This window comes from Candoia aspera, chromosome 3 (genome assembly GCF_035149785.1).
Source record: "Candoia aspera isolate rCanAsp1 chromosome 3, rCanAsp1.hap2, whole genome shotgun sequence".
Classification (NCBI taxonomy): Eukaryota; Metazoa; Chordata; class Lepidosauria; order Squamata; family Boidae; genus Candoia; species Candoia aspera.
The window spans coordinates 46,657,489-46,681,401 of record NC_086155.1 but is presented as its reverse complement, the minus strand read 5'-3'; the positions used below and the strand labels follow the sequence as shown (position 1 = coordinate 46,681,401).

At 42.6% G+C, this 23,913-nt stretch overlaps 2 protein-coding genes across 2 annotated transcripts in view; both read right to left on the bottom strand.

Annotated features, from left to right (window-relative positions):
• Positions 1-23,913, bottom strand: part of GOLT1A (golgi transport 1A) — a 321,971-nt gene that overhangs the window by 272,357 nt on the left and 25,701 nt on the right. The window lies entirely within an intron of this gene.
• On the bottom strand, positions 5,445-13,667 carry REN (renin). Its single transcript, XM_063300090.1, has 9 exons — positions 13,597-13,667; positions 12,003-12,159; positions 11,573-11,696; positions 9,157-9,275; positions 8,268-8,464; positions 7,316-7,438; positions 6,887-7,031; positions 6,316-6,414; positions 5,445-6,072 (listed from the first exon to the last, which is right to left on the bottom strand). The coding sequence occupies exons 1-9, from the start codon at positions 13,665-13,667 to the stop codon at positions 5,911-5,913; spliced, it is 1,197 nt and encodes a 398-aa protein (XP_063156160.1). The 3' UTR covers positions 5,445-5,910.

Here is a 23,913-nt window from a genome sequence, read left to right as displayed (position 1 = left end):
CTTCCCTGGATGCCCTGGACACTGTCTTCCACGGCCATCCATAGGACAGCAGGAAGTCTGATTGTTTCAAACCAGGCTTTTCCCCTTTGCCCAGCTCGGAGACCTGGACTGGCCTGAACAGTATTTGACTAGTAGCAGGAAGATGCCGATGAAGCAAGAGAGAAAGACCCAGTGCTTTATCCATGCTGCTCCACAGCATAACTCTCCCCGTACTTTCAGCTCTCGTTTGGGCCTCTTTTGAACATGGGTTTAGTGCTCTTCTGGAATAGCACTAAACCAGTATCCAAAAGGAGCCTGTCAGCTGAATCCAAAATACTGCTGTTCTGGAATAGCACTGAATCTGCATCCAACAAACATGCTGAACTCTTTGTGCAAGACCAGAGTCTCCTCCCCCAGCTCCATCTCAAACTGTTTTAAAGATGAATACATCTCCCCTTTGGGGGAGATGGGCGGTGACAGAAATGTGAAAAGTAAATAAATAAATTTTCTGAGGCCATCTGGAGGAAGGGGAAGGAAAGAAAATTACCATCCTTGTCTTTAATGTGTCCTACACGCTTCAAATAAAGACAAGTTCATTTGTAGCATCATGCCTGTGTCAGGACAGAGATTGCTAGTAGACAGCACTTTGAGTCAGCCATCAAGAAGAGTCCTAAGGCTGGAAAACCTGGATTCAAATCCATGTTCAGTGCTGAAGTTTATTGACAGAAACGTTCTCTCAGCTTAAAAATAAGGTATTTGTGGATGTCACCTTACAGAATGTAAATGTAATAAGTCTGCTTTAATGTAACATAGTTCATTCAGCTAAAGCAACCTTGCCTGATTTGCTGTGTGCCAGATGTGTCAGATTTTGACTCCATAAGCCCCCTTGGTTTTTTGGAAATTGTCCAGAATATCTGGCAAACAGCAATGGCTGAGCTAAACCATTTGAAAAATAAGGCTCTTGGTTCCAAAAGAGGCTCTAGAACACATGGGAGTTTAAATGTAGCCCCTGTCAGCTGCAGTTTAAAGCAGCCATGCTTTTTTCTCCAGGATTCATTAGCCATAAAGGGCTCAGTGCCCAGGGCTTATGAAGACCTGTGAAAATGTTTTCCCCACTCCCTTTATTTAAAGAACTATAATTATGTGTTATGATATGATGGGATCTATACACTGTACACAATGCAAATATTTATCTGTAGATCTGACTTGGGAGTCTACAAATATGGAAGTGCCCAGAGCATATCATGACTTTATTCCATCTCTGGTGCAGTCCTGTTGCATCTGTTGCTTGTGATGGGAAAAGGGACAGTCCTGGATCCACAAAAATGCTTTAAGGTGCACCCCACCCACTCACCCGAAAAAGAAAGAAAAAACAAATTGCTAGCATCCCCTCATTCCATCCATAAGCAGCAGCAGAGAAGAAGGAACCGGAGATAAGTCTGGTCAGATTTGCTCTAGCTGTGTTGGTCTGGGTTAAAATGCAAGTGAAGACAGTTGCAAGGATCACAGTCAGAGCACCCCAGATCAATCCTAGCTGTATTTTGAAGTGGAATTACTTGGATGGTGTATATTTGTGGGGTCATAAACGACAAAAAATCTGAGTGGCTGCTGAGCCACCTTTTCCCTTAAAGGATCTGGGGTTTTGTTGTTTATTTGTTCAGTCACTTCCGACTCTTCGTGACATCCTGGACCAGCCCACGCCAGAGCTTCCTGCAGGTCAACATCCCCAGCTCCCCCAGGGACGAGTCCGTCACCTCTAGAATATCACCCATCTGTCTTGCCCTTGGTCAGCCCCTCTTCCTTTCCTCCTCCTCTTCTAACCTGTGGACAGAATGCCATCTAAGCTAAGGCCTTAGTGATGCCATAAGGCAAGATTTCTTGTCAGTGGGAAAACAGATGGTTCATAAGGTCTACGGCGCCTCATCAGTGCAAAAGTGAAACATCACTCTTTTTTGCAATTTCATCCACTCAACAGCTGAGGCAGAAATAATTTTAGCTGCTGAATGTAGACCAGGGTTTTCCACCTTGGTAACTTTAAGATGTGTGGACTTCAACTCCCAGAATTCCCTAACCAGCCATGCTGGCTAGGGGATTCTGGGAGTTGAAGTCCACACATCTTAAAGTTGCCAAGGTCGAGAAACACTGATGTAGACAATACCGTGGAATACACAGCTCAGGAAATTATCCTGGAGTGGCCAAAAGTGTCCTAATGGTAGTGACCAATGATTAAACGCTATGCAGAACAGACTGTAATAGAGCAGCACATGGTCCTGTTGGGGATGCTCACTGTTTTCAGTTAAGTAAACTGTAACTGAATCAGTTCAGTATTTTGAAAGCTCATCCCATTTTCAATGGATTCAAACCTAGTATTCACAAGCAACAGAAGAGGTGATTAACATGTGTCTTTTGGCCTATATCACTTGGGAGAGCAAGTGGGAAAATCTCCATGACTGAATCCACCATGACTGAATTCACCACAGAAAACAGACACATTAAAAATAACAACAAATGACTTGTTCAAGAACACCCTGGGCTAAATACAGTATTGGATGGATATCTTACTATGCAAATAGTTATTCAAGTTCATGTCTGGTTTAAAAATAAATCTAATAAGGGCAAATGGGTTCTAAAGTTGCCATGAGCACTGAGTTTCAAAGAAGGCCATTGTGTTACTCTTCCTCACTATAGTGAACTCCTGTATACATGTATTTAAATAACAAAAATTATGCCAGAATGTGTCTGTGTATGTTCATCAGCACATGCAAATATCTATTCCTTTTTCATTCTGTATTTTGGTTGTCCTTTTTATTTTGACAATCTATAAATGGCCACCTTCTTTAAAACCCTTCTTTCTGTCCAGCATGTTAATTTTCCACATACAGGGATTTTGCCTGTATACAGAGAAACATAATGTGTGAACATCACCTGCATTTGAAGTGGAAATGCCAAGAAACTGGTTCTTCCTTAAAAGTTGTTTGTGAGAACTAGGTTTAGTACATTATAACCACCAAATCTTTAGTAAGGAAAATGTTAACATATTAAAAATAAAAAATAAAAACACTTTGAATGGAAAGCATCAGTCAATTTGACTCAAAATGAAGTACAGTATGCTAATTTCTACAGGAGAGAAAAAATCATCTTCCCTAAATATCCAGCTAACTAACTCAAATGCAATTAATTGAATAAGTGTCATAAAGCTGCATGGAGTGACTCTCCCCCTCCCTTTTTTAAAGTAGAGTGAGTCTAATTACTTTAATTAGAACTGCTATAATTGTCCTATCTTCTTTGTGGGGCTCAGTTTGCCTAATTGCCTTGTTGGGTATAGTGTGAATTGCTAATACCTCCTGGTTGCAGGTCACTAGTGGCTTTTTTCCAAAATCCTCTTCATGTCATACACAGTGGCAGACAGGAAATTGTCCTGTCACTTATTGGTAGAGGTGATAATGGATGCTTTAAGTGATAGAAATACTCAGCAGTGATTTAATTGTGGAGAATTAAATCCCACTATGTTTGGGGTTGTAAAATTTGGCTTGGTGGTTTGGACTCAAATCCATCTTAGTCAAGGCCAACCAGACCCCTCTAACTTGGGATCATCACTGTTTAAAGGCAGGTATGTGCATGGAGGTGGCGATTAGACTTGGCAGCAACTTGGCTGTTGTGACAAATTATATAGAATAGTATCTAAGCTATTCTTGGGAGGAAAGATGATCAAGAACTGTTGGAAAAGCCATTCTATCCTTCCATTGCTGAATAATTGAACTTCTGCTCCAGGGAACAGGACAGAGGTGGCTTTTCTTGTTGCAGAGTGATGGAAAGAATTCCTTTGGATCTGGAAACTCTGACTTCGTATGATGGCTACTGGAGACTATGGGGTCTGCCAAATAGTAGTCATTGTTAATTTGAACATTACTCAATGTGAATGTGGTCAAAGCTATGGCCAAAATATTCATGTATCTTTTCCCCAGGATTTGGGGAAATTTCTAATTGTAAAAGGACAGTATAGCATTCCATTGCTGAAATCCCCTCACATCTGAGGTGAAGGTTAAATTAAAAAATAAAAAACTGGAATCTTTTCCTCCATGAGGCTGGGAAAGTGGAGTGAGGCATGTTCAGCAGAAAACTACCTAGAGAAAAAGGTAAAAGGTCTTGACACAGGTCTTCTGTTTCCCATTGCATGATCTAGACCTGCATTTTTGTTTAAATTAAAGTGACTAAGGTGAAAGGTGAAAGTTCCCCTGTGCAAGCACCGAGTCATGTCTGACCCTTTGGGGGGACTCCACTTTCACGACGTTTTCTTGGCAGACTATAGCGGGGTGGTTTGCCATTGCCTTCCCCAGTCGTCACCTTTCCCAGCAAGCTGGGTACTCATTTTACCGACCTCGGAAGGATGGAAGGCTGAGTCGACCTGAGCCGGCTACCCGAGAATCCAGCTTCCGCTGGGATCGAACTCGGGTCGTGGGGAGAGTTTTCGGTTGCAATACTGCCTCCTACCACTCTGCGCCACACGAAGGCACAAGTGACTAAACGTGAGATAAAAAAGAGTGATACATGCTGAAACATTATACCTGTACAAGCTACTAAGGCCTCTACCCACAGAACCTAGAAAGGTGACTCCATATTATAGTTTACGGAGGACAGTGCTCCATTTGAGGACATCCAAGTCCTATTTAAAGATGAAAATAAAATAGAGTGTGGAAATTGGTAGCAACAGTTCATAAATATATGTAAGTCTATACACATCCATGCCCCTGCATGCAGAGATCTGGATATGAAGGGTAAAATGTCATTTGGAGAGCCTGTGGGTACACATGCAGCACCTGTTGGGAACACCTTGAACTAAACTCATCTTTTTCTAGGATCATGTGGCCATTCTTGGTCCCAGGAAAAGGCATAGCTGCTTCAAGGTCTTCCTGTCAGGTGTTATGCATGTATTCATATGCTTTCTGAACCACATTTTGCCCTTTGAATGCAGATTGCTGCTCATCCCTGAGATATAGAAAGCACGTGTTATGCAAATCTGTATGCCCTATTTCAGTAATAAAGAAATGGCCCAGCCTAGAGCTAGCGGAATACATTTTTGATGCAAGTGAAGCATCAGTTTTCAGAGCAATAGGTTTTTCTGTCTGTTACAAAAAAAAGTGAGAATTCGTAGCATTTTAAAGGCTAACAGAATTATTGTGACATTAACAATAGTTTTGTTTTGGGGTTTTTTTGCTCTGCTTTATGCTGTCTTAAGCAGTACTGTTTTCAGGCAGATAAAATCTGTCACTGATTATCCAATTTATTTACAAGTCACAATTATACCACATTTCATGCACTGTAATACATTTTTATTTTCCTATAATATTACAGTATCTTTCTAAAGAAAAAACTTCACAAAGTGGAAAAAAAAAACAAGCCCATTTTACATTTAACGTTATGATCAGACTGTAGGCTGAACCAAAAGATTTTTAGTTCTCTTCAGTAGGAGGAAGAAGTTGCAGTCTGGAGGCCTGCCCTGACACTTCTAAGAAATTGAAGACTATCTATTGACATCACAGGCCAGTTGTCTGTATCATAAACAGTCTTCTTCATACATGGCTAATATTTGAAAGTCAGTTTGATACTAATCCAAGGCATGGTGGCATTGCAATGATTCAGCCACCTGATGAAGCTAAGCAAAGATAGGTCTGAATGCAAAATAACCTGAAAATCCTCTGTAATGTCACTTTCTGCATCATTAACTTGATTTTAAGAAAGAAACAGCTTTCGCCTTTAAGCTCAATAGGATAGATGAAAAGAGGACAGTGGTCCAAAGATGATGGGATTCAAAATGTTACAACTAAAAGGGCATAACTGTTTGTCGTATAACAGAATCTATTATCAAGCTATTCTCTTTCACAGTTCAATCTCTCAAAAGTGAGCATCTTCCACAATGGGACTTTTCAGCTGTCAGAGCGATGTGGCAAAACCGATCCGATTGTTCTGCCGGTCAAATTCAGTGTAGTACTGCTTAATGAAAGTTGCACCCAGAAGCCAGAGAGGGCCTAGAGGAGGAGCAATGTCAAGAGCTGAGAATGCCACAACGCAGAGCTGTTTCCCATACTCCGAATGCTGTAGAGAGAATGGTCCAACCAAAAAGGGAAGTAAATCAGCAAGGTGCCCTGAGTAATACCTAATCATGTAGTGCCATGAGCTGCTTCCTGATTTTATGGCTGACCTTTGATTTAATCACCAACTCTCAAAAATCCCTCTCAAACCTATTTTCTCACACCTCTAGCTTTCCAGATTTCATCTAAACATTGTCGCTGACCCATATCTGTTCCTTTTATTGCAAATCTTGGTTCCAGATCTCACCTTGAGGACATAGGCAGAACTGCTGAGTGAGTAGGTTACATCTCCAAGATGGAAGGAAATGTCAGGCAGCAAATGAATTTTTTTACATTCAACGACATACTGTGAGAGAAAAAAGGAAATATAGGACAGAAAGGCTTTTAATTCATAGGTTGTAGGTCACAATGCTTCAGGTAACTCTAAAAGATCTTAAGTCAGTTTTTCCCAGCTGGTAACACCAGATAGAGAAGACATCCAGATGGGGAAGCCGGACAGTACTTTTTCCAATTCCAGTGGGAATCTCTCCTTCCTGTCCAGATTTTAATCAAGATTTCTCATAAGCAACCACCCAGTTAAAACTACTTAGACGTTTCACTTTTGAGTAAACTGCCGAAGTAGGGTTTGTTTGTTTTTTCAAAAAGAGAGAAGTGCTGAAGTTGAAATTATAAACATTTTAGGGAACCTGGACATTACATGCCAAGGAATGGAAGGCAAGTGGGTTTCATATCCCATTACTGTTTTTTTAGATTTATTTTCTTCCCCATGATTAGAAAAGAGGACAAGCTTTTAGAGGGGTTATGCTCAGATATCTTACATTTTGTTCTTCTACCAAAGTAGCTCCTATGGTTTTCATCAGAACAGACACTGAACTGGCTGGCCCAGTGATAAAGGAAGAGCCAGTATCTATAGCTGCTGTACATCCTTCATGACAAAGTACTATATCCTTTTCTATAGACACTCTGCAAAGAAAGCAAAAGAGCATTCAGACATTCCTCCATTCTCCCCTTTGAAGAATAAGCCTCTTACTGTATATATGTCAAAATGGAAAGGAACACTGGCATTCAAGGTCTTGAACTCATATGGTCTGCATATCACGACAGCTCATAGGAGGAATTTATTTTTAGTATATCTTGGGAAAAACTAACTTCCAAAATGCAATTAATGTTTCATATCTGTAGTTGACTCAAAAGTGATTCCCCTTTTGTGTCTTGATTTTATAATTCTAACATCATATAGAACTTACCCCTTGAGGTCAACATGCCAATAGCCTTCTCTGCTAATGCTGACGTAGTGGAAGTCTCCAGTGTAGTAAGATGGATCACTGCCACCCAGGATAATCTCTCCCCCGGTGTTCAACTCTGAATTTCTGGGACAAGAATCACAAAACAGTAGCTTTCTTCTTCCTGCCCACTCTTGTGCTTAACAAGATTTACAAGCTTTGTTGGGCGAGAGGGTCATTTTGATCTCAGTTGTGTCAGAATCTCACTGGCAGTGTGGAGAAAAGCTGGAAAGGCAGGCCTTCTAAGGCAATTAGTATTTCCAAGAAAACTACTCAAGCTCAGAGCAAAAGTAAGATTGTCAGTGAGATTAGAACTTATTGAAATCCCCTGTGATACACAACTCCAAAAGATACAAGAGAAGGACTTGTCAGTGGGTGGGAACCAAGAACAGAGAGGACACCTGCTGCAAAATATCCCACCAGCCTCATGACTTGAGGTTGAGATTTCCTCTTGATAGACAAATTAGACCCTTCCTCTCTTGGATCCATCTTCTATGTAGGGAAATGTAACTGGCTTCTTTATGGCAAGCTAGGGGAAACACTTTGAAATACCCAATATTATCAGTGTTATTTCTACTTCACTTGTTCCTATGGAAAGTTCTAGTCCTGAAAAGGTGTTCCATATAGCCAAGCAGTCATATTCTCTGGTGATAACCAAGGCCTCCACCCCTGTCCAAGCTCTAAAAGAAGCTTCAGGCACTGGCATTTAGGCAACATTCTAGGACTGTTAATGAACCTTGGGACAAATTAAGGGGACACATCCAAACCTTGTCTTTAAAGAATGTCAAGTATATCTATGTGATAGCACATTTCCTGAAAAAAATCACTCTCTGACACTGAATCCAAAGCACAGCCACATTATGCATTGGTCCCAGTAGTTTGAAGTATGGGTTTTATATCCCTAAACAAAACCTACCTGCTATAGTAGACAGAGAAGACCTTTGCCGACAAGACCTTTTCGGATATTATTTTATCAAAAACTGGGATAACGCCATCAATGGCTTGGTTGGGATAGCCCATACCAAGCACTCCATCAAACCGAGCATAGATGAAAGGATTGCTAGCTAGTGCTATAGCTTCTGTAAAGACTTGGATGATGGGAATGTCAGCAACCTGGAGAGAAGCACACACAAAAGAACAAACTACTGTGGAGCAATGAGTGAGTGCATTCTTCACAATGAATTAAAAAACTCTTAATTCTCCTTTCTTCCTCCCCTCTCCTCACTCAAATACACCCATGTATGCTTTTTATGTATAGTTGTCAGTAACTGCTTGAGTTACTAAGGGGCCTGTCATGTTGTCCTTTAGTGCCATGTAGTATAAAGTGTATATTATTAAAACTGCATTTCTGTACATACCCGGTGAGCAAATGTAAATAGGATTGCTGCATATATAATTTTGTCCTTTTGCATTACTATGGTTCTAGTCCCAAGTCTATTACAGCCTGATGCTATACTAACTGGATATAAGACATATAACATATGTCTGTTTAGATGTTTGTTGTGGAAGCAATGCACTTGCCTGTGCTCAGCCTGTGTATTCCTTTATTTTTTTTAAAAAAATATGAAACTTCCAGTGATCTCTTTTCAGTGATAAAAAAGGTAACTCTGGCATCCCTCGAATGTTGCATAGTGCAAATGGGATGATTGTGGTCAAAGTGCCATGATACAAATGATTGAGATTCTCCTTGTTTGTAGCACCTCCCACCCACCTGTGAATTGCCTGGTATTTCCAGACAGCAGGAAAGCATTTCTCAGTTCTCTTCCTTCAGAAGCACAAAGGCCTATCATCCCCTTGGTACTTACTCTGACAACATCCTGGCTAAGGAAACCCTTAATGTATCCTTGGCCATATACTAACGCAATTTCAGTTCCATTTGGCTTGTATGTACTTGATTCAGAGGAGTCATAACGATTGTGTGAGACTGAAAGAAAGAGAAAAAGAAAGAAAAAAAGAAAGAAGAATATTAATATGAAGGACATTGATTGGTTTGAGACAGTTCAGACAGCATCAGGAACAAGTGCCTTAATGCCAGTCCCCATGTAGCTGGCAAACTCAAGAAGCAAGAATCACATGGATTTCAGAAAGGCATATTTAATGCTAGTCAGGGGTAAAAACATAACCTTAAAAACAATAAGAGTAAATCCTCAGACAAATGTATAATAAGTCAATTGAGGTAAAGTCCCTCTCAAAATTTTCTCCCTATAACCTCCCCCCCCCAAAAAAATCTGGACTGTGCTGCCTCTTTCTATACCAATTGAATCTGCCTCTGCCTGTTTCCCCCAGTCTCTCACACCTAATGACAGGACAATCCTATGTATCTTTCTTCAACAGTGTTTCACTGGATGCTATCCCATGGCCATTGAAAACAGGGATCCTTCCCCCTTTGGACTCGTCCACACACCTTTGTGCCTCAGTTTGAAGATGTCCCACATACCTTTTGCAGAGAGCATCATATCCTCTTGCTGGAGCCTTCATCTCAATGCCAACCCACTGCTGAGGCAGGGTGAAAGTGGATCAAGATAGTGTGGGAGGAAAGTGATGTTTTCCATGGGAAAACAGAAGGAAATATCTTATATGTCACATGAAGGAGTTGTCTTTGGAGGGCTGGTGACCTGCTGGATTCCAGTTGGCCCACTGCGGGCCCACCCTGTCCATTCCAGCTGCAGGACTCTTCATTGCCATTTCTGCTTTGGCTGCCTGAGAAAAGGACTTCCTTTGCAACTTATTGTTTGGTCAAGGGAATATTGACTTCATGGAAGACCTTCTGAGTTTTCCCCTAAGCTGTAGCTCTGGGAACTGTTCAGACTTTTGCTTACATTTTTAGACCAGAACTAAGCTAATCAGCCCAACCCTGGGTTTCTGTGTCAAGTCGCCACCAATAACAGGGAAGGCTCACCTGCCCACCAGACCTGCAGCCACAGATCAAGTATTGTAAGTACCTAGGAAGCAATGCAGACAAACAATGCAGACATGGAGACTTCAAAGTGGGAGCCCTGAGCACCAGGGAATCTGCGCGCTTGCTGGCGGGGCCCAGGCTAAATCACTGCCTCACAGCATTGTTGGGCTCCATTGCAGACTATAAACTCTGCTGTTGTAAGGAGGAGCAGTTCTGGCAGAAAGGGGTAGCTAGAAGTGGGGGAAGGGGTGCCAGTGAATGGGAAAGAAGGGACAGCTGGTTCAAAGGTCTCCTCTTTTGAGGAGTTGCCGTCCTAGTTTTTAATGGGGCAGGGCAACCTTAATATTTTCAGTGTTACTCAGAATGTGAAACTGAAAAGAATAGCTTTCTCCAACACACCTGAAAGAAGTTCATTAATGGCTATTTAACTTCAGTATAAGAAAATGTAAAAAGTAATTGCTTGGGTAAGTACACAAGCCACAATGATATCAGTGCAAATTACTGAACAATAATGTTATGACATGTATGATCTCACTTGACCCCCCGCCCCCATGAATGCTCATGGGTGTGTGGTCTTAAGTGGGTGAGTTATACCTCATATATATATTGTTACATTCTACAGTGCAAAAAGATCTAATCAGCCCTGGAGTGATCAAATACGAGGGAAATATTTAAAGGAAAATGTCTAGAAGTGAAAGCATCTTTGTCTCTCAAACTGGTATGAGCTGATGGCTTTGGCTAGTACTTCCTTTCCTCAATTCCTTCATTTCACCCCTTCATAGCATAACACAAAAGAAAACTGCTTTGCCTGTAAAAAAAAATTGGTTTTCTAATTTGGACAGCTCCATTCCAATCTTTGGAATTTGTTGGTTCTCTCTGATAGTCTTTGACTAAATAATAAATCAGTACGTAAGTATTAAAAACCAAAGATCAAAGCACTTGATATTGTGAATTGCATTATAATAATGACTTAGCACGCAGATTTTTTTCTATACTAATATTAAAATCGGAAATCCAATGTAATATTCAATGTTGTCTTTTAAATTGATTTTTATTTTTAAAAAAATATATTAAAATCTCAGGACACTTTCTATTCATAACCCATCATTAATTTAGCACACAGTATTTCTCATAGCTGCAAATTGGTGATGGTTGTCCAGGTTTCTTATGTGTAAATGATAAGAAACATCTATTTCAGGATGCCAATCTACTGTGACAGGAATAAAAAAGCCAGTTGTGTAATACTGTTCCATGTGCATAATGGGAAAACACCTCAGTGTAGAAATCTTCATACCCTGTTGTTACTTGTTTCCAAAACTTACCACAGGCACTGAACAATGGGGGGCATTGGTGGGATGGCACCCAAAGATTAGCTGACCCTGTGTCAAAGACAACCTTGAAGATCTGGGCTGGTGTTCCAATACTGATTTCACCATAATACTGCATCTGAAAGGCACGTCATAACAAATGGCAGAACTACCTTTTTATTAGGAAAAAAAACCACAGCTCATTCCATCAATATCTATCTAAAATGCTTGACTAGTCTTTATTTTTTACTCTTATTTATATTATTTATTGCTGTAATTTTATATTGTATATTTTATTCATTGTATTATTGTTGTTTTAACTGATTATTGTAAACCGCCCAGGGTCCCCCGATGGGAGGAGATGGGTGGGGACAAATTGGACAAATAAATAAATGAATAAATAAATTTGCTGACTGCTTTCTTCAAGAACGTATGAAACACTTACATCCAAGTAGTTTGTTAGAATGGTAGGTGCTGTTTTGTTATGAAGCCCTTCACCAAGGTAATAGATCCTGTGCTTCAAAGAAGGAAAGACATCTGCCACTTTCATGCCCATCCCCTGCAGGGTTTCTCGGATTGAGGGCATCTTTTTGAGTGAAATTCTGATAGGTAGAAAAAAGACCATTGTAAAACTGGAAGGTGAATCAGATACAGTCACATTTGCAATATATGCACAGGTCAACAAACTTGAACTGCCAAGTTACTAGTGGTGACCATCAGGGAAAGCCTTCAGCATATGATGACCTGTTTTAATAAATAATATGGAAGCAAGGAGGCCTCTATTTTGGAATGCTATCTGATGGTAGACATACAATCCCAGGAAAAAGAGTGGTGCTCCAGGTGGGTGCTACTTCTGAAGCCCGTTTGGGAGACTGAATCTCAAACACTGAACTGTCAGAGAGAACAACATCTTCCTGCTCATGGTGTCGAAGAATGAAAAAATAGAATATCCTTTGCAGTATATGGTACCAGAGGCATAGAAAGTACGCTAGGACAAAAGAGAGGAAGAGAGATGTGAAGCAAAACACAGGGATGGAAGGAATTCAACATTCAGCATGTAACATGCAACAACGCATCTTTTCAGGACTCACAGACTCTACCCAAACTTTTTTTTTTGAGGGGGAAGTACTTTCTGATAGCAAAGAATAAAGAACCCCAGCATACTCCTGCAGTGTATAACTTCAACCCTCCTCAGAGCACAGTGACAGAATCTCTCTGATAAAACTGTTGAGTGTACTCAGCAGTTAGAGTTCCCAGTTATCAAAATACAATTTTCTTCTTTCCCTCCTTGGCATCTCCCCACCCTGGCATTTTCTTTTTGCAGAAACATTGGGAAGAAAGGAATCAATATCTGGAAAATCTGCTTTTTTAGGTCCTTCCAGATTCTTAATTACTAATCAGCTTTTGGAGGAGTTAATTCAGTTTAGGCCTTTTATTAATCTGTCCAAATTAGCCTGATTTAATCCAGGGCTTGGCCAAATCCAGCTGCATTCCCAAAGCAGTTGTGGCTAGGATTTGGAAGGCAGGTAGGTAGATAGACAGAATTATACAACAAAATCTACTGCAAAATTGGGTAGAGTAAATGAATAGAGAGAGTTATATGCCCATCAATTTTTGGCTATGGAATGTTGCTGTAACCCACCTGGAATCCTGTTTTCTCTCTCTCGCCTGCTTTTCTGCAATAGCCTTCTCCCCCATTAAAAATTCCTAATCTGCTTAATACATTCTGCTGTAACCCCTCCACCCACTCCCCACAGCCAAGTTAAATGGGATATATAGTTGCAGCCACCTTGCTATGTGAACCAGCCTTTGTGCAACCAGCTGGTCCACAGCCTGAAGCTTGGCTTGGTATATGCCACTCTGTTGCTCAAGATGGCAGCAGATACTTGCAGTGAATTGGCAATGCAGTAGTTTCAAGCTCTTCTCTTTTGAAAGAGTATTACCTTTGCTTTATAGATCATATTATTGATGTGTTGTTATTGCCTGGTTGCTGCACTTGTAAATTACTAGGTGGTGTACTAAAAAAGAGATGGTCTTACCTTTGAAAGGCATCACTGGAAAAACACAAAAAGCAAGCGATAAGGAGAGCGAAGTCCCAGCACCACTGCATTATTCTGTTGTTTTTTGTATGGACACTGTTTTTCTGGGCTGTTTTTACTCTTCTTGTGTGAAAAAGGAAGCCCATTCTAGTAGGCTTTTATAGCCAAACTATGTCCAGCTTGACTTTCTGCTGAGTTTTGATTGGTAAGAAAGCAGTAATAAATCTTGCCAGTTGGCAGAGGGAGGACACCTTTGAGGTACTAGCTTTGACCTTGTTTCCTGGTAAAGGTCAGCTTGGTCAGAACACATTAATATTTGTGTCCACTCAATCTCTGTGTACCATTAGCTCAATGTATGAGACTCAACAAGGCAAAGTGAGACCTTTCTTACGCACCTTATTGAACAAGTTCAAAAATATCTCTGTAGTAGGTCAGTCTTGCCCTTTTAATATAATAGCATTTCTTGGGAAAGAATAAAATATCTATGCCACAACTTCGGATCTGAATACTATTAGTTTTGTTTTTTATGGAGGCTTATAATTAATAACACTTTAATGAAGACTGAAAAGAACAGGATTGCCACGTGTCGCAGACACAAGCAAGAATCTTTGCCCAGGGAAATTCTTCTGGCCTGTATTAAGCAGAAGGTACAACCAGAATGGATTTCATCTTACTGCTCATCCTCAAATGGACCGGGCTATGTTTTTATCTCAAAAAATCTTAAAGTGCTGAAATATTGGCTGTCTTGTAAGGATAATATATAAAACATTTTGGGGTGAGTTTTGGAATCAGTAATCTCCCCTGAGTATTTGTAGTCCAGCAAAATGCAAAAAAGAAAAGAAAAGGTTGGTTCATGCATTAGGTAGAGTGAGGCACCTTTGAACTGCTTCAGACTATGGATACTGTCACAGAACAGAAAGTGGCAGTGATCGTATTAGAAAACAGGGCTCGACACGCCTCACAGCTTGCCCTACATTCCTCAAGCTTGCTTATTGCCCTTATTTGGAGGAGAGAACACTGCCAATATTCAGGTAATACTCAACTACCTTTACATGGTACTATTTTGTGCCAGTTCTCTCTATAATTGTAGAGCTTATATAAAGGCCATCCCTCATAGGAAAGGGATTTTGAGAAGAAAAAGTTTAATTTCATCTCCTGAGACAACCATTTGCAATATGACTCTATAGGATACAATGTATAGAATTTGGCATGATGAAGAAGATATGTAACTATTGCTTAACATTCACACAAACATCCAAGAAACATGGTTACAAGTTACCAAGTACATCAATTATGTTTACAGTTTTCATTCAGACTAAGCTTATTGATTATGTAAAACCAACGATTTAATTCTCTGTATGACAAAGTAAAGGGAGAGATATGGATGTTGTTCAGGAAGAGTGAGAAACAGCTGATATCATTCCTACAATATACCATACAAACTGTCCATGTAAAAAACTGTGATTGGCCTCGTATTTCAATTTTCAGTATGTGCTGTGTGAATTTGGGAAAAGCTGCTTGGCTATCAGTATGTAATTTTTGCTGAATATAAATTCCCATTAAATGGTGATAATGACATGATACTCTTTTTTTTGGCAGGTGCTTGGGTGTTTTGCCAAATGGTTGAAACTTTGGTTGTGGGTTGCAAGGTAGAGTCTCTAGGACTATCTGCATATGGCAGGTGAGGAGAGCCCAAAGGCTCACTTTAGCCCAAGTGCTGGGAAGCAGGCGAGATAAGAGTTCAATGTGTACTGCTTAAACAGAAAAATCAGGCTTTCTGACAGGGCCTGCAAAATGGACTAAGAAGTGTCAGAAGGAATAAGATCTACTTCATTGATGAGGCTGTCTGTGAAATTTACCTGACAGCTCCACAGAGGTGGGTTGAGGCAAGAATGTCTGCAACTGGAAAAACAGTTTGCCCCTGTGCCCTGCAGTGCTTTCGTTGTGTAATTTGAGTTGTATTGTGGCAGAGCCAGAAGAAACTGGATAGGAGGACCACATAATGGGAATGTGGCAGTGCAAAATCGGGGCCGTCACAAATTTTGATATAAACTAACAAGAGACTGGCCCTAGTGCTGTATGGATTAGTCACGTCATTTTTCATCCAATCTGAGCAAATATTTGGATTGTATTACAGGCAGGAAATATCACATGGGTCCTCCTTTTCATTAACACAACCTCCCATCTTTTTTAGCAATTTGGAGGATGTTAGAACTCTTTTGAATGGATTCTGTTTATTTTCCCACAGGGTGCCTTGAAGCGTTTTGCTTGTGAGCAGGGATTTTTTTTCCCAAACTTGGTTTTTCAAACCTTTGTGGCTAAAGGCCACAAAGGGGATGGTGCAAAGGTCTTTTATTTGTGGGTAAAACTTTTTAATGACATAGAATGATATAGGAAACATTGGACAAATTTTCACATACCCACATACTCATTCCACCAAATTTAATTAATCTGTGATAAATAAACCAATAAAGGTGTTATGAGTGTAACACCTTTTTGGTAAAAAATATTTTACCAAGAAGCATGCCAGAGATAATTTAAAACTATAACCTAGTAACAGAATGCATATCTCTACATCCTGGAAGGAAACACTGCAAGTGCCACCACCTGCATTTTGCAAAAAGGCTCAAGCCCTCAAATGTAGGGCTTAATTTTTAGGGAATTGGAACGCCAGCCTGGACACTCTTCTCAGTTCCTGTCATGTTCACTGTTTCAATGTGCATTGTACATCGTACAGTTTCACATGCCATGGTGCTGCCGCGTGTTTCTGTTGGGAGGGAGCTGCTGTGAAACCTTGTGCCAAACTCTGTATCTATGTTCATTTCAATGGAATGTGTTTGGGTTATGTGCTCTGCTCAAGGACTTTTCCCGCGGACCAGCAGAAGCCGTTAGGAGCACCTGGGATTGCGAGCCTGGGAAGATTCTACGGGGGGAGGGATCTCGTTTGTACCAAGGGGTTTTTAGTTTGCTTTTGGCGCACTTTTTCCATTCTCATCTTTCTTTGTGAACCTGTATACTATTCTTTAATAAATCAGATATCTTTGTGAATCTGATTATGAGTCTGATGGTGTTTTAGAGTAGGCATTCATTACAGTTCCTTTGTTGCCTTCTGCAGGACTCCTGCCCACCCTGATGACTTGGCAAGGGCCTCCTCACTTGGGTTGTGCTGTCCAGGACCTATGGAAACCCAGCAGTGCTACAATAAAACTATAGGCAGTCCTCATTTAGTGACCACAATTGGGACTGGCAACTTGGTCATTAAGTGAAGCAGTTGCTAGGTGAAAATGCAACTGTGCTTATGTGTAATGGTTGCCTAATCCCAAATACTCAGTCTCACAAGCTCGGGCTTAAAGATAATTGATTTATTAAAGGAATAGTATGCAAATACAGAGAAAGCTGAGAATGAGCAAAAGCGCGCCAAATACAAACTTAAAAGCATTGCCTGTGAGCAAGTTCCGCCCCAATCCCTCGTCAGTGCGCACCCCCTCCCAGGTGCTAGGAACCGTTAGACGCGCCTGGGAAAGTAACCTTGAGCAGGAGCGCAAACCCAAACATACATTCCAAGCCCTCAAAACAACGGAGGGCGGAGGAATGGAAAAAGCCTGGATGGGTGAAGGAACATGGAAAAGAAGATGACATGTGAAACGTTACAATGTTAACAGAACATTGAAATGGGTAACATGACATATCGCCCCCTCCCCAAAAGAATGCTATGGAGCAGGTTTGTCAGGATAGGCAGAGTGAAATTGGGCCACTAGACGAGGCGAGAGTACGTGAGGAGCAGCGACCCATTCAGGATGAGGGAAATGTTTCCAACGAACGAGGTACTGCAAAGTGGAGCGCTGGCGGCGAGAGTCCAGGATGGATGTCACCTCGAAATGTTGCTGGTTATCAATCATGAGAGGAGGTGGTGGAACGGGTTGGGGATGCCAGCGGTCCGACGGCAGGTAGGGCTTGAGTAAACTACAATGGAAAACAGGATGTAAACGTTTGAGGTTGTGAGGCAAAGCAAGTTTAAAAGTAACAGGGTTAATTTGTGCCACAATTGGAAAAGGACCCACAAACTTAGGGCCAAGTTTTTTGGAAGGTTGTGGGGACTTGAGAAATTTGGTTGATAAGTAGACTTTATCCCCTACAGTAAAAGCTGGTTCAGGAGAGCGCTTTGCATCAGCATGGCGTTTGTAAGTGGCTTGGGCATGGAGGAGAGCTTGTTGAATGTTGAGCCATGAGTGTTTGAGAGAGTCAGCCCAGTCAGTGAGTGAGGCTGGTAGAGGTTGTGGATGGGGAAGTTCAGGAATAGGAACGAAGTCGCGCCCAAAAACAGTTTTAAAAGGAACTTGACCAGTGCTCTGATGAACAGCATTGTTATAGGCGACTTCTGCAAAAGGGAGTAAGTCGACCCAGTCGTCTTGTTGGTAATTGACAAAAGCTCTGAGATAATTGTTCTAGTGTAGAGTTAACCGCCTCTGTAGAGCCGTCCGTCTCCGGATGCCACGCGGTGGAGAGGGCTTGCTTGGTGCCTAGAAGTTTTAAAAATGCCCGCCAGAATTGTGACGTAAATTGTGTGCCTCTGTCACTCACCAAACGGGCGGGGATACCGTGGAGGCGGTACACGTGGACGAGGAAGAGGCGTGCCAGCTGTTGTGCGGTGGGAATAGAAGCGCATGGAATGAAATGGGCTTGCTTCGAGAAAAAATCTTTGACCACCCAAATGACGGTTTTACGTTGACTAGGGGGCAGATCAACGATAAAGTCCATGGATATGTCCTGCCAAGGGACAGATGGGGTGGCGACGGGTTGAAGGAGACCCTGAGGTTTGCCCGTTTTGCGCTTTGTTGCTGCACAAACAGGGCACGATGTGACATAAGCTTTAAGGTCTTTAAGCAACGTTGGCCACCAGAATTGTCGGCGAACAAGGTGAAGAGTTTTTAAATAGCCAAAATGTCCAGCCAGCTTGTCATCGTGGCAGCGCTGGAGTATCGTTTTTCGCAAAGCATCGGGTACATAGAGACGATCGTTGTGCCAGGCAAGATCGTCGGTGAAAGTTAGACTGTTTCGATTAGTTTGTAACCAAGTATCTGTTTTAAGGTGGAGGAGCAACTGTTGTTGCAAATCTGATGGAATTGACAAGCGTGGCGAGTGGCTGGGAGGCGGAGCGGCTGGAGATTGCGTTTGCTGCGCTCGCGTCTGACTGCGCGTTACCGCTGCCAAACTTAATTGTTTTTCGGTCCAGACGGTTCCTTGGACCGTTGGCCCTGGGCCAGCATCTTGGGGTCGGCGGGAGAGCGCATCAGCCAAAAAGTTTTTCTTGCCTGGTATGAATTTAAGGGTGAAGTCAAAGCGGCTGAAAAACTCAGCCCAGCGAAGCTGTTTGGGGCTGAGTTTGCGAGTGGTGCTTAGAGCCTCCAGGTTTTTATGGTCAGTCCAGACTTCAAAAGGGTTGGAAGTCCCTTCCAATAAGTGTCGCCACGTTTCTAAAGCAGTTTTTACAGCAAAAGCCTCTTTTTCCCAAACATGCCATCTCCTCTCTGTTTCGGTGAATTTGCGCGAGAGGTAAGCACAGGGTTTTAAGGCGCCAGAGTGGTCAGATTGCAGCAAGAGTGCTCCGATGGAGAAATCAGAAGCATCCACTTGTACAACGAATGGTTTAGAGGGGTCTGGATGCTGTAAAATTGGCTCTGTGGTGAAGATTTGTTTGAGCGCTTCGAACGCCTGTTGACAGGTTGGAGTCCATTTAAGGAGCGCTCCTGGGTTTTTTGAACGTCGCATATCCCCCTGCGCTTTGGTTTTTAGCAGTTCAGTGAGGGGGAGGGCGATTTCAGCAAAATTTTGGGCAAATGCCCGATAGAAATTGGCGAATCCGAGGAAACTTTGTAATTGTCTCCTGGTACGGGGAGGCTCCCATGCCACAATAGCTTCCACTTTTGCAGGATCCATTTCAATGCCCTTAGCGGAAATTCTATAGCCTAGATAATCAATTTGTGACTGATGGAAGGCACATTTGGACAGTTTAGCATACAACTCTGCTTTTTTCAATTTAGCCAGCACCTGACGCACCAAGTGAATATGTTCTGACATGGTTTCAGTATAAATTAATACATCATCCAAATACACCAGTACCCCCTTAAATAGGTGGTCATGCAAGACCTCATTGATTAGTTGCATAAAAACCCCAGGTGCCCCCGACAAACCAAAGGGTAAGACTTTGTATTGGAAAGCCCCGAGAGGACAGTTAAACGCTGTTTTCCACTCATCCCCTTCCCTTATGCGAATACGAAAATAGGCTTCTCTCAAATCCAGTTTTGAGAAGATTTTGCCTCTGGCCAGATGTGATAACATATCTTTGATCAGGGGCAAAGGATATTTATTTAATATTGAGACCGCATTGAGCCCACGAAAATCGGTACAAAGCCTCAATGACCCATCCTTTTTTGGTCTGAATAGGACAGGAGCTCCCACCGGGGAGTTAGCAGGCTCAATGAAACCCCTAGCCAGGTTTTTGTCAATGAACTCCCTTAGCGTAGTGAGCTCTTTGGGAGACATGGGGTATATTTTTGGGTGAGGTAACTTTACATTAGGTAAGAATTCAATGGCACAGTCTGTTTTCTGGTGGGGTGGCAAGCGATCTGCTTCCTTTTCCCCAAATACCTCAGCAAGATCCTGATATTGACTGGGTAGTCCCTCAAGAGGTTGAAGCGTTTGTACAGTAGTGTACGCTACCCCTCCACCCTCCATGTCTTCTAGAAGATCTTTTTTGGGTACTTTGTAAAATCCATCCGCAAAAGTCACAGTTCTATGTAGCCAGTTGATGAAAGGATTTTGTTGTACAAACCAGGGCATACCTAAAATAACCAGAGGACCCCCCACTGGAGCTACAACAAATGGCAATTTTTCCCGATGAGAGCCCATCTGCAAGGCGACCAGTCCCGTGGAATGAGTGACTGCTTTCCCTCCCGCCATAGTTCCATCCAATTGGGTGAAGATCATAGGTCTTGGCAAAGGAAACGTGGGCAGTTCCAGAGCCACTACGACATCAGGGTGCATAAGGGAACGGGAGCAGCCTGAGTCGAGCATGGCCCAAACTTCCACAGTTTTGGTTTTTGATCCCAGTTTAACTTTTACAGTCAGTGTAGGGAAGTTTCCACTCACCGAATCGTGGTCACGCCCGGTTTCTTCCACCTGCCCTAGGGCGCCCTTCAGGGCAGGTGGTAGCCTTTTCCCGCCGGCTGTTCAAATTGCAATTCTTCTTCCTCTTCCCCGAATGGTAGTTCTGGTGGGTCCAATTCTGCGACGGCAGCTTTCAGTTTCCGCGGCAGAGCAGGCGACTTCACTGCAGGTTTCATCTGCCGTTCTTCTGGACGGCGTCTAGGGCACGAAGTGGCGCGATGCCCTTCTTTTCCACATCTCAGGCATTGACCTTTGGAAAACCGTCGTTCCCTTTCCTCTTCCCAGGCTTTTGGTTTGGGGCGGCTGGCAAGTCCAGTCGTGCGCGCTCCTCTGGCAAGTCGGGATTGTCTAAGCTCTTTAGTATGGGCATAGGTCTGCAGGGCATTTTCTGCGCTGCCCGCCAACTGAATCCATCCGTATAGCGTCTTAGGATCGTCTCTTCCTAGTGCCCAACGGAGGATTTCTGGTTCTAGCCCCTGCTTAAACATTTCAATTAAAGTTGGCTCAGACCAGTCTTCCACCTTCCCTGATAAAGCTTTAAATTCCAGCGCATAATTGGCAACTGAGAGGGACCCTTGGTAGAGTTTCCTCAGGGCGTTTTTGGCTGTCTCTTGGGCTAGAGGGTCTTCGAAATGCTGTTTAAGTGCCCACAAAAAGTCATCGAAGTCCTCTAACTCTGTTGCCTCAGTTTGGCACAGTTGCACATACCAATCAGCTGCCCTCCCTCTCAGTTTGTTGGCAATAAAATTGATTTTGCTGTGTTCTGAACGAAAGTTTCGGCCCCAATCCTCCATATAATGCTTAGCATTAGTGATAAAAAAGGAGAGTGTAGTGGGATCCCCATCGAACTTCACTCCAAACGGTGGGAAGTTTCTTACCGGCTCAGCTGGCTGTGGCGGCTCCGTAAATGTCAGCGTACGCCGAGCCCCCATGGGTGGCCGATCCCTGGGAGGTCTTGCCTCTCACCCCCCCACCTGACGGGCTGCTCGAGTCTTGCTTCTTCCCCTGGGTGGTAGGGTGCTATGCCTTGGGTACTGTGACGGCTCTTCCTCCCAATCTTCCTGGGTTGGCTCTGCACCCCTGGGGAGATCCTTAAGGATTGTCACTATTAGATTCATTTTGTCCTCTATTGCTTTCATACGAGCAGGAGTGACCGGCTCTTCCAGGGGTTGGTTGGTTACCACCACCCTCGGTGACAAGGGGATTTCGGGCTCCCAGGATAGTTGTGGAGACCCCCTCCTCGCTGTCCTCTCCATTACGGTTTTGTGTTCACTCCTGAGGCTCTCCTGCATGGATATCAGCAACTCATCTAATTGGACATCCCGCATCTCCCGACGTGCCGCTCTTTGCGCTCTCGAAGTTAGAGCTGGCCGGATCCTTGCCGACTCCTGCTCTTCCTCGCTCCCTTCACTCGCGCGAAGTTGATGGTCGGTCATCGCTAGCGTTCCCTCTTATCCAACGTTTGGATGGGGCTAGCGGAAGATGATTGAAATGATTCTCAGCTTTATGTAATGGTTGCCTAATCCCAAATACTCAGTCTCACAAGCTCGGGCTTAAAGATAACTGATTTATTAAAGGAATAGTATGCAAATACAGAGAAAGCTGAGAATGAGCAAAAGCGCGCCAAATACAAACTTAAAAGCATTGCCTGTGAGCCAGTCCCGCCCCAATCACCCGTCAGTGCGCACCCCCTCCCAGGTGCTAGGAACCGTTAGACGCGCCTGGGAAAGTAACCTTGAGCAGGAGCGCAAACCCAAACATACATTCCAAGCCCTCAAAACAACGGAGGGTGGAGGAATGGAAAAACCCGGGATGGGTGAAGAAACACGGAACAGAAGATGACATGTGAAACGTTACAATGTTAACAGAACATTGAAATGGGTAACATGACATTATGATCTTCCTTGAGCTTTCCTTTGCTTTACAGACCTGCAAAGGTCCTAAGTGCAAGGATAGGTCACAAAGTTACTTTTTCATCACTGTTGTAACTGCGAATGGTCACTGTATGAGACAATCACTAAATGAGAACTATATGTATCAACAGTGGATTTTTCAGTAATGTAGTAAATGTAGCTGAATTGCTAGCCCTGTCCATGCTGAACAAACTGATTTGCAATTATAACATCTCACACTTTTTATGGATCCCCACAAACCATTCATAAAGTGCATCTTTGGTCATGTGAATTGTACCATTTAGGAAACTGCATGTTGGTTGCAGGTTTCCCTTTTGATTTGTCTGCTTAAAACCACACATCATGCCAAGCCACAGCTCAGCCACAATGAATTGCCTTTACACATCATGCTATGCCGTAAACCATTTTTTCACCACAAAACCTGGGTTTCCTAACCAAACTATGGCCAATGTATTGTGTAAACAAACTCAGTCATATTATGCCTTGCCTCTATAATACTATAGACTGTATAATATACTATATACTATAATACAACAGACTTTCCTACCACTTCTTTTTGATTCAGTATTCTTAGTTCCATTCTGTTTCCCATTCTCCCCAGTAGCTTATTGCTGAAGGTTCATTAGTGGACAGATTGTGTTTCAGGAACCAGAGGACGGCCTGATGTTTTTCCCACAGGAGGGCTGAGACGCTCCCACCCTTTAAAGCTCTGCGCTGCGTCACACTGCCTGGCTCACTGGCCTCTGGGCAAGTTGTTACAGCCAGAGGGTCACAAATTACTAACCCTTTCTTGCATTTCTTAGTGGTGAAGGGGACATGAGAAAGCCTGGGGAGAGGAGGTGGCAGATAGAAATCAACTTCCAGGTCATCCAACAGAACTTTGTTTACATACAGACTACAATCTCATCAAGGGAAGGGCAGCATCTTTCACATCACTTCAGGCTGCAGAACCATTTTAAATTCAGAGAAGAAATGTTTGTGGCCAGTGACAGCAATATAGCTGAAGATCTGCCAACTTTATATACCTAAAGTCACTGTGCCTATACTTAAATTCTAATTGAATAGTCACAAATTTTCATTGCCAATAACTATCCTTTACAGTTCTTGAAAGAGAACTTTATACCCAGGTGCACCCATGCACACATTTGCTCCCTGAATGGGTCTGATGAAGTGGACTCAAGTCCTTGAGAATTTATGCAATAATATAACCAATTGTCTTTAGAGATTACTCAGTTTT

What these genes read in the sequence shown, in the direction of transcription:
- REN (XM_063300090.1), bottom strand. Translation starts at nt 13,667, where the DNA reads ATGCAGTGGTGCTGGGACTTCGCTCTCCTTATCGCTTGCTTTTTGTGT. An exon ending in TTAGCCAGGATGTTGTCAGA is followed by an intron (nt 8,465 to 9,156) that starts GTAAGTACCAAG and finishes GCTTCTCTCCAG; the next exon opens with GTTGCTGACATTCCCATCAT. An exon ending in TTCTCTGTCTACTATAGCAG is followed by an intron (nt 7,439 to 8,267) that starts GTAGGTTTTGTT and finishes TTCTTGTCCCAG; the next exon opens with AAATTCAGAGTTGAACACCG.